We start from the raw sequence: 11,198 nt of genomic DNA, 5'->3' as shown, positions 1-11,198 counted from the left end.
GTGTCGTCAACTTCTTTCACAACCAAATTTCTGACACTCGCTGCGTGGAGTATTGCTGCTCGCCAGCTCGTTTTTGCTCGCTCGCCACATCTTGTCATCTTCAGCAATGTTAGCTCGTTTTGTTGTGGGGTCTCTGGTATGCTTTCACCTGTAGAATGCTTGCATCTAAACAAAACATCTTGAAGTGCTCTGATAGAAACTTCTTCGCTCTAGCTTGTCTCAGCTTCTTGGGCGTGCACACACTAAGAACAAACTTCTTCACGCTGGCCAGTGCTTCTTTTTCGCCTTAAGGCGGCCCACAAAAACAAATTTTGTGTATTGTTCTGAAAACACAAAAAGAATCAGAACCCTGATCTACTCTGAGTGGTCCCCATCATGTCTGCGAACACCTTTTCAAGTATCTGCTCTCCTTGGTTCTTTGCTACTCGAGGTGCTGGATGCTCTCTGATCTTGGCCCAATCTCACACGTTGCACACATCTTTGAGTTCCCCCACTGTCCCTGGTGCATTCTTGATCACATCTGCTATATCAAAATGTCCGATACGTCTGTGCCTCTTCCTTGCAGAGACAAGTGACAAGTCTCAAGCTGTTGGAAGTCATCTTGAACTCTACTACGCTGATGGTAATTAAAACAACACGCTTGTCAGTCAATTTTACCCGATATCCCTTCTGCAGTTTCATGCAGCTGTTTGCAATCTCAAAACAAGCTTTTTACCCACTTCGTGCATATTGAGAGCGATAGGAAGTTTGACGAATAGTCAAGCTTACACAAAACATTCTTGATTTCGCATTGAAATTTCCCTTTGTTTGAGGGTATCCTGATCACCGCAAAGCCTCTGCCCACCACTCTGGAAACCTCTCTACTGCAATACCTGCCCACCAATTGGACGGGTACTGTCTAGGTGACTCTTCTCACCACATTTGCCGCCTTGCGCTGTCTTTTTCTTCCTCCTGCAATCTTTGGCAAAGTGTCCAGAGATTTCCTTCTTGAAGTTACGGTTCAATGATAGTGCCACTGAACTATTGTTTTTTTGTGCCTCTGCTTTGCTGCAGCTTTTCCCTCAACACTGTGAAGCTTTTTTCGGGTTGAAGTTTTCCTGTACAAATTTTCATGCCCCATTTAGGACCGAGGCGTTGAAGAGGGCCTCTGAGACTGCTTCTCCTGCTTCTTGTAGCCTTGTGAGTGGCGCTTGTCCTCTGTTGAAGAAGCTGTCCTTACTCTTAGAATCCTCGAGCTGCAATTGCAGTTTTTGAAGCTTTTGCACGATAGCTTATGCTGTCATTTTCCACACATGTCTCAGCACCATAAAAGTTGTTGTATCTAGAGTCAGTGCCACATGGTACCAAACGTTTTTTCTCTTCTCCTTCATGTCAGCATCTTCTTTCTCATATGCAAAATTCTGCACCTTGCGGTTTTTCTCCTCATTACTTGCCTCATTGGACAGCAGTGCAGTCTCATTGATTTGATCCTCTGTCCCCGGTAGTGCTTTATTGAGCCCCTTCGTCTGCGTCATCACCGCAAATCTTGTGCTCCAGACGCAAATTCATGTGCCTTTGCTGTACTGGTCAGCAGTTTCATTGTCTGTTGAGTGATCAGGCACACTATTTGTGAAAAGAAAAGATACTAAGCACAAAAAGATTTGGACTGTCAACAACAATTCAGTTTTGTTTTTATAATTTAGTTGTATGACTTAGAAATCTGCTGGACCCATATTCTGTTGAGATATCGACTATCGCAACCAGAATAAAAGTGTTTGTACCTACGTAAAATTTTTAATTTCTCAAAATTGAGAGAATAGCAAAATCATATTTGTCCACAGAATTCAGTGATTTACAGGTGAGCTCTGATTAATAGATCAAGATGGTCATTTGGATTTGGGGACTTATTTGGACTCAAAAACCAGTCCAATATACCCATTATCAGTGCGAAAAAGGGCAAGTTACAAAACTAATTTTAGCACCAAGATTTGTAGTGGGCGTCGCTAGTGTTACCTAATATGTTCTGCGTCTGCAAAATTCCCGAAAATTTCTCCCATGAGATACCACATATATAATGCATTCAAAATTTCGGTGGTTTCATAATCATTTAATACATTTTGGGAAGGTTTTACATCGAATAATATATAGCTCTATTAATATTTAGCTAGAACCAACAGTTGAACCGAGTAAAAATTCACAGCACCATTTCTTGATGATTCATTTATATCAAATTAAGGAATTGAATCAATTAGCCCCTGTCTGAATAAACTGCTAAGTTAAAATTTCTATTTCTAACATATCTCGTTTTAGAGGACGAAAAGGCAAATGGTCAGATGAAAAAATTATCAGACGAAAAACATATAAGATGAAATATTGGTAGTACAAAGAATTGCATGCAACAGACCAACAACTAAATATAATTGCTACAAACTTCGCTTGCAAACAAAGATATAAAGAAAGACACGGGAGAAGTTATGCGCTGCTGAACTATTCGAGAGCAAACTGATCTGAAAATTAGGACGCCGGAATTTTTTCAAATCGAATTGTTTACATTTATAGCAAATTTCAAAACCTAAGATAGACGATGAACAAGATTTAGACATCTTAAATCATTAAGTTTGGTTGTAAAAAAGATTACCCACAAAAATTTCTATATTCCGATAGCCAAATTGGCAATTGTTATTAAAACTAAAATAAACTGACTTTTATATGGAAATACAGAAGTTATACTCAGCTGATGTTTGCCTAGCAGTGTTGATTTGGCCTTCTGTTTAACCTCTGATCTTTAAACATGCCCTTAAGCTGATACTGTACTGAGCTGACGAACCGAGAAATGAACTACTTTGTTGGTCATATTTCTGTTTTGATTACTCTAGTTTTATCACATACTAACCATAAAACTGGCAAATGCAATCAACCTGAGCCTGTCCCTCAGAAATGTCAAGCGAGGTTTCTTGGTCACGTGAGTCCAGAACGAGAATTTTTCGTGCGCGTCTTAATTGAAACTCGAGAGAGGCGCTCTTTGGGTTTGAGTAGCATTTGGGCTAAAACGAGAACCAGAGGAAGGAACAGTACTCGAAGTTTCGTAGAATGTGGGGGAGCAATTGTGGATAAGCAGTGGATTTTAACATCAGCTGGGTGTCTCAAAGGCATAAGTGAGCGTTATTAGTTTACGTTTGATACATGCATTGTTGAAATTTTCTCCAAAACAGCCCCCGTGCGTTATGCGCCAAGAACTAAATGCATGCAAATATAGAGCAACTTATTGCATACTAACAGAGCTTAAAGGCTCCGAGTAGTTTGAAGTCCCAATAGGGAAAAGACTCCAATTTTGTCGTTACAGTGCAATATATAAACTAACGTACTGTGACAAAAAATAGAACCTTTTTTGCTCTGCTTAGAAATTAAACACATGAAACATATTCACAGATTTTCCAATGAAAAACGTTTTTTTTTAATTCAACAGTGATCTCGACAGCAGTGATTTTACATTTGACAAATTATTTGGAAAATTGATGTAAAATTTCATAGTCTATTCACAAAATTATACCAGTCAATATATTGAAATATCTCGAAGCTCTCTCCCCAATGCCATTCATGCTTACCATGGACGCTAACTGAGGATATTAGAAGTTATAGATGTGAAGTTCATATGGCAATTAAAATACACTTTTCCGGTCAACTTTTGTGTAGTATTTCTAGGTTCCGCAAATCGTAGATTGAATAAGCTCCCTAGTGATAAACAGATTTAATTCCTGCAAGATTCTTGCTAGATGGTTCAAGTCCTTAAAGGATCTTGCCAGAATCTTTTAAGAAATGAATCTTGACCAAAACATTAAAAGCCCGTTTATAGCTCTGGGTAGTTATTTAATATATCGACTGTGATGTTAAGACAGGTTTCATAACTCATAGACGTCCTGGTGGAACTAATGATATTGCAAGAATCTTGCAAGAACAGTTTTACTTCCTCAAGCATCGAAATTGCTGAAAAAGAGATAAAAATAGATTATAAGACGACAGCCAAACCAGGGAAAGTTCAGATCACTCACAAAAGGTTGACTAATTTGAAACTGCAATCTTGCAAAAATCTTTCAAGATTTGAATTTGTTCAAAGCTGTATCAACAACTTAACAGAACAAAGAAAACATTCTCAATATGATCGAAAATGGTATTTATTTCAGTTTTTCAAGTCAATTCACAATTTTAGAAAAGTAAATAAATTTTCACTCTCGGCAAAAGAGATGAAGTTTCTTGTTGTTGCTTCTCTTAGGAAACTTTATAGTTGGTATTTTTCCTAATTATACGTGACCTGAAAGACATCTTCTATGACAGAAATTCCTTCGAAAAATAACTACAATTTTGGTTTTAAATGGAAGTATAACAGAGTAAAGTATGTTTCAAATAAATTTCTCTATAAGATGACAGCAAATTGTTTGCACATTTATGACACAGTGAGACTTTTTTAATGTATGGTAGTTGCAGTTGGCTGCAAATTCTTTTTTATTAAATGACATATATGATAAAATTTTTCACGTTAGAATTTTCTTTTTTCTTGTATTATTGTGCTGCTTGTTTTGTTGGAGAATTTTGCAAGCGCTGTTTTTACTGTACTATATCAGTATTCTCATAGCTTATTTCAGTAACACCGCTACCAATACCGGAGTGAAAAAGCAGGGACAGGAAGTAGGGAAGAACAAAAAAAGTTATAAGCATTTGTTAAAAAAGCAAAAAACTAGACTGAATTTTTTAAAGGGTTCATTCAAACAATCTGTTCTTTTTTGTCACATTATGCAACAAATGATTTAATTACAGTTGCATAATTTGTAGATTGTCATGTTAAAAAGTTCTCTAACCAAAACTGATATCACAATTAAGTTTCAGTTTGTTTCACGACAAAGTGCAGGTAATAAGGTTTTAAGTAAAAATAAAAATAAAACCTGTCAAATAATCAATTGATAGGCTTCATTGCAATTGTTCCGACCCCACTTGTGGGGGGGGAGGAGCTATATACTCAGATGGGTTTTTTTGTTCAGACAATTTTGGCCGATCGATATAATCATCGCAGAGAAGTATGGGTGGTATCATTAAAAAGCTGGTCCAGCGTAGAATTCAAAATGAAAAAGATTTTTTGGATGTTCGTTCCTTTCGAGGAATTATCCAGTATTGAAGTTTTGTGTGAACACGGGATATGTGTTCACTTTTAATGTAACTTTTCTTCAAGTTAAGATTCTTTTTCTATAAAAATAGTACTTCAAAATTAAATTTCACGCCAGAAATTGAACCAATTTTGTGCTCCTAATACACTAAAGGGGATAAAAAAGACTAGTTCTGGTCTCATAGGGAATTTCACTATAAAAAAATCAAATTCTAGTTGAGAAAAAATTTTTCTACTTTTTTTTTATTTTTAAGTCACCTAGAGACAAGTCACTTTTCATATCGAGGTTCCAGTAATGACAAACCTCCTTTACAGCCAAATCAAGCCCAATGAACAAAAAAAATCGATTTTAAGGAATTGCTCATGTTTTCTTGGCTTCGACTCTGAGTTTTCTTAATTTTAAATGAAATTTTGAATTTCTTTTTGAGATTTTACTAACTTTTTGGTGTGCAATGGCATCGACTCATTAACTAACAGTGACAAATTTTTTGTAATGAGCTTTAAGTGAACATATCTAGCGCTTTGAGTGGACAGCTAATGGCTGTTAAGTCTTTAAAAGTAATTTTCCGAAAATTTTTTTGAACACTAATAAATCATAAAATTATTATCGTGAACTGCAATTCAGTCTCAGTGATGACAACACACTATTTCTTCCTGTTGCAACCAAATTCATTCTGGCTACTGGTTTTATTTTCTAACTTTCCGTTATATGACTTCAATGACGCAAAATTTCAAAAATTTTAAAAAAAATTTTGGATATTTTTGTATTATTGGTTACTTTTGAAATCTTAGCATATTATCCTAATATTGATAGATCCTATTAGCTTAAAGAAGGCGCACAGCGGATCACAGATAAAATTTTCAGAGAAGAGCTTAAGGTTTAAATGGCTTCGACATTTTCTTCTTGAACTTTTCTACAGAGTTTTTGGTTTTTGCCTGTTTTGTGATGTCTTATTGATTACCAATGCATGACAATAAAAATCAATACACAGACTTGAACCCTTTTTTCGTGGTTTCTAAAAAGCCTCAGTAATAACCGGACCCCCATCTTTTCTGCTCCAACCAAAAAATGTGGTTCTAATGTATTTGTTCATTTTTGATTTTATATTGATTAAAAAACAGAATCCCACTGCTGCTGCTAAAAATTAATTGAACAGAGAAAAGATTTTGATGAAAAGTTCATTTTTTAATGCCTTCAACACTTTTCTCGCTCACTTTTTTTCATGAATATGCTGTTTTTGCCTGTTTATGTTCTTTAGGTAGCCGTAAATTTCCGAAATGTCTCTCAAGCTTGTAATTGAGGATTGTATAAATGATTTTACCCGAAGCAGTCAGTTCATAGCGATTAGTCGTAAAGTTTATGATGAACATTTTCAAATATTTTTCATGCTTTTCAAATTTTGTTGTTCATTTCGTCAAATTGTAACTTATTTTCATCAATGAGAGGTCTCATTCAATTTCTTGTATTTAAACAAAAAAACATATCTACTGATATTATTTGTCTCTGATGGTTTGTTTGTCGGACATTATGCGTTTTTATGAACGTTTTTTGAGTGGTCAGTATTTGTGTTTCTTTTTCTCAACTTTCAAAACGATGGCGAAATAACAGATCCCAATGGTTTTTACATATGCCCGAGTAAGTTTATTTCTTGTATCAGTAAAAATCCTTCAGCTGAATTAGTAGAAATAGCAACTGAAATAAAAATACATAATGTTCAGATAATAGCTAAAGATTTTAGTGGTTGCAATTGATTGTGTTTTCGCAAATCGTTTGTATTTTTTTGAGTTTTTAGTTCGTTTCTATGGCTCAGTCTAACGAAAGACTGGTCTTTTTGGTTTTTTAATGACTTTTTAGTCATTTATCAAGGCTTATATAGTTAAAAACTGATGATTTTCAATACTTTTGTAATTTCATGGTTTAAAAAATATTGATTAATTTTCGAATTTCGCCTCATTGATCGTTTTCTTTGTCCACTTGTTACTTAGTCTCATTAAGAAAACTTTCTATCTGCTATATAGATAAGAGAAAGTAAATTTTGTTACTAGGTCCTTTTAAATTTAGATATTCAGTTCTTGCCGTGAAACTTTTGTTTTTGCTCATTTTGTTATTTGTTTTTTTTGTCTGGTACTGTCTTTAATGTCAGATCTCGCTGGCGCTGTAATGAGGCATGGCATTACGTAATTCAATTAGTAGAAAGGTTGTGTAACGATTGTTTTAAACTAAAACATCTATTTTTGTTATCTCTTCATTTGGTTGACAATTAAGTCAAAAATGTAGATGAGCTCGGGTCGGAACATCATGTGCAAGCGCACATTAACGAGCCTCGTTGTTTTTACTTAAAATCTTAAACAGGCAAAGTGTGTGCTTAATAATTTTCGGATTTATGAACGGTTCTGAAGAAAATAGTTAACGCTTTGAACTGATCAATATCAGATAAACACATGCCAAAACGAGCATCAAAATGTTTTTGCTGTCTAAAGCGCATGTTGCTATCGCAGAATATAAATAAGTTGAGATGATCGTACGAATACTAATGCATTGCTTGCGAAAAAGATTGAATTGAGTTGAATCGAAAGTTCTGTAGAATTTTGTCTCAATTAATTATCCAGCTACGCATGTCAGCCAATGCTGGAGAGAAATTGTCTGTTATTAGTCGGTTATATAATGAATTTTTGAATTTCAAAGTTTTCACTAGAAAACGTTATTTGAAAAAAGTATGCAGTGATGTTTTCACTTGCCAATGTTATAGAAATAAGACCTTATCAATTGGACATCTGTACATGCTCATCTATTTGAAGCACAATATGTATTTTTTGACAAATTGTTTATAATTGACGGGTTGGAATAGTATTTGCTAACGCATTTTACCGATCCACCTTGTTATCCTTAAGACAAAACTTATTGTAATTTTTGTGTTAAATTGGACAATGTGCCTGATAAGTGTAAATTTTGATCATGTGAGAAAAGACAAAACATTTTAAAGCCTGGTAAAGTATCTCAAAAAAGTATCTCAAAACTTTTAGGCAATGCATTATCCAGAAAATTGATTATACAGGTCCTACTCCACAGAAAAATTAGGCCCTACTCAACAAAATTATCAGATTAACTGGTTTTTTAATATTTAAACTGGTATGTATACCTTTATGCGCTTTAGATGGCCGCATATCAATTGAGTTGGGGGGTTTCACTGCGAGGAACAGAAACAAAACTAAAGTTATCACCACTCGAAGGTATCTTCAACAGAACAGGTAGGCAAAAAAAGTTTCCTGTCTGATTGTCATTGCCCGGGCCGAGGTGCCCACCCGTGTTCCACCATTAACCATTATTAAGCGAGAACATAAATGTAAATCGAATTCCGCTCTTAATTAGTAAAAAAAAGTGTGGGAGTGTAATTGTGAAGACAGTACACCTTTTTTTCATCACTCTTTACACTCTTCAGTCCCCTCTGATTACACTCTTAAAAATACACATTAGTTGCCGTCTTCAGTCCACTTTTATTCCCTGGGTGAAGCCTTTCTGGGTCAGAGTGTCAGTGCACGTCAGGGAAAATTATGTAAGATATCCAGTGAATATGTGAAAATTATTTCTGTGTTGTTTGTGCTTACGGTTTAGCTTAAAGTTTAACTATTTAAGAAAAGGTTTAACTCTGCAAGACGTTAAAACTAAAACGATTGCGCTATGTAAAACTTTAAAGACGTTTAACTATGTTTAAAATGGTTCAAATCAAACAAGTATCTTAGCTAAGCTTTCCTTATAAATGTGGATACCTAATCAATATAAGCCCTTTGATATTGTTTGCCTAGAACAAAAGTTAGCTTGCAAAACTGTATTTTTGCCATTTTGCTAAAATTTGTTTTGAAATGAGTTATTTTAGGCTAGGTGAGAAATTGTCGAAATATCAAGGTAGTGGTTACCCTACTTTGTTAAAGTATTAATCAGCAAGCTTCTTTGATCTAGCGCGTTTAGAAAAAAAATACGGAGTTAAGTTTAGACCCTTAAGTTCCCATTTTTACAATTGCACTAGGGGTAGCAATAGCGGGGTAAAAATATTAATTTTAGTCTTTTTGCACTTTTCCCATTGTTGTTTTCTGGTAAAATCCTCAGTAGTAAGGTGTCTTACTGGGCACGCAAGCGGGGGGGGGGGGCATCTGGGTGTTACTGTGTTCGAAAAGTTGATAGTTTTTGGCGTTTTGGCTAGAGCGGTGGAATACGCCAAAAACTTTTCGAAACAAATTTTCGTGTCCCCCCCTGTTGAAAAAATTTTGAAAAAAAAAATTTGAGAAAAAATCGAAAAACTTAAAGTGTTAAAATAGCGTGAAATGCATTTTGCGCTGGGTTTCAGGTCTCAAAGGCGATTTTTTGTTGACCGTATCTCACCTGGTGAGCCTAATCATCGAAAAAAACTTCAAATATTGTGTGAAAATTTAAGATTTTGAAGTATTAAAATTGTGTGAAACATACTTTGCAGCGAGTTTCAGGTCTGAAAGTTAATTTTTTGTGGACATCGTTTATCTGTTACTAAGATTATATCAAATGTTTTATCATTAAGCATTGTCATCAATCACGGCTTACCAACTAGTTGAAAAAAATGTCGACTGCTTGTGGTATTCTTTATGTCTGTTGCTATCAGTCAGGCCTCTCAAATACTCATTTAACCCTTTATTTTTTCATACATGAGAACAAAATGTAGTAATAGGCAAGGAGGTGAGTGGTTGTCGTATTCGATTGTGATTGCACGAACGATTGACCGAGAGTGTCAATGAAATAATTCTGAATCAGTTTACATGTTCAACGGTCTGCATTGGGTGGTTTTGTTTTTATAGTTTAACACAGTAATTGTATAACAATATAGCGGACTTATAAGAATTTGTTTGATTTTCAGTTCGAGTTTGATTTTTAAACAAACTATGTCAGTGGTTGACGATTGCTCCGTCTGTGACTTTTCTCACGATATTACCTGTACAGAAAAACGTTATGTAGTGGCCTGGGTAAAAACTTACGACTCTACTGGAACATACATAACTGTAAAACTATTCAAAAAGAATAAATTCCGTGATAAAATCCAAGAGAGTACAAACAATTGCAATAATGATGGTTCTAAGTTCAACTAGAGAATTACACTATCTTTAACTGGGTTTGAACAAATAAATCAAAGCTACAATTCACTCTGTGAAAAGCTAAAGAATGGACAATCAGAAGAATCTATCCAAAAAAGCAATAAGACAACGGGAAGAAGACGACTTTATCAGTTTGCGTTTTCATTGGAGAAGAATCGTGTTAAATCATCTCAGGTTGCTGATCGATCAAAGAAGAAAAGTTCTGAGAGCGACAAACAGTAATAAAAATGGATGAGGCAATGTTTGAACGAACACCTTTAGTTTCAAAAGAAATTTTACTATTTTATCTGCAGAAGTGAGCCAATATTTAAAGCTAAAGGAATCAACAACAGTTTTGATTACAGTTTGCATGAGATTAAAAACTATTGTAGAATAAAAGAACAACATTATCATGTTATTGCAGCTTTGGATCAGGTAACAGAGGCTTGCAAAAAAAAATCTACTAAACCCTATTATATACCTTGCTATACACATGTCTTCTACTCCACAAAACACAATCTGTCAACATCACTTTTCAGTGTGAAATTTTTGAGAAGTCGGAGCAAGCGGTCACTTACAATAACCAACATCAGCTAGATTTATATAGCTCCAAAAGAAAGCTTCCGAATATCTTTTAACTCGAGACTGCCAAAGAGAGTGTTCAAGTTCAAACTGATTTCATACCATCTTGTACTTTCCACCAATTTTTATGTATTTATCAGAACAATTCAGATGCAGAACATTCAAAAATTATTGATATTATTATTAGTAGATATGGCTTCCTGAATGTTGATAATGAGAATGTAAAAATTAACTTTCGAGTCGAATTAAAAAAATTAATCCCACTGTTTTAAAAAAAAACCGACTCATCTAGCTTCAAAGGAAAAATGCTAATAATTTATGAAAACATTTGATAATAAAAATTTTTAATTGATTGATTTGTTCTACATCATATGCTTAGAAAATC

The 11,198-nt window shown here is 34.7% G+C and overlaps 1 protein-coding gene across 2 annotated transcripts in view; it reads left to right on the top strand.

The window, feature by feature from the left end:
- Positions 1-2,769: 2,769 nt before the first annotated feature.
- Positions 2,770-11,198, top strand: part of LOC142337109 (uncharacterized) — a 40,094-nt gene continuing 31,665 nt past the window's right edge. For both annotated transcript variants that reach the window (XM_075386201.1, XM_075386200.1), the window contains exons 1-2: positions 2,770-3,134; positions 8,290-8,383. In XM_075386201.1, coding sequence (XP_075242316.1) covers positions 2,813-3,134; positions 8,290-8,383 — 416 coding nt within the window. In that variant the 5' untranslated portion in view covers positions 2,770-2,812. The remainder of the gene's footprint in view (positions 3,135-8,289; positions 8,384-11,198) is intronic.

Source organism: Convolutriloba macropyga, chromosome 3 (assembly GCF_964194025.1).
Source record: "Convolutriloba macropyga chromosome 3, txConMacr16.3, whole genome shotgun sequence".
Classification (NCBI taxonomy): Eukaryota; Metazoa; Xenacoelomorpha; order Acoela; family Convolutidae; genus Convolutriloba; species Convolutriloba macropyga.
This window is presented reverse-complemented; position numbering and strand designations above follow the sequence as displayed.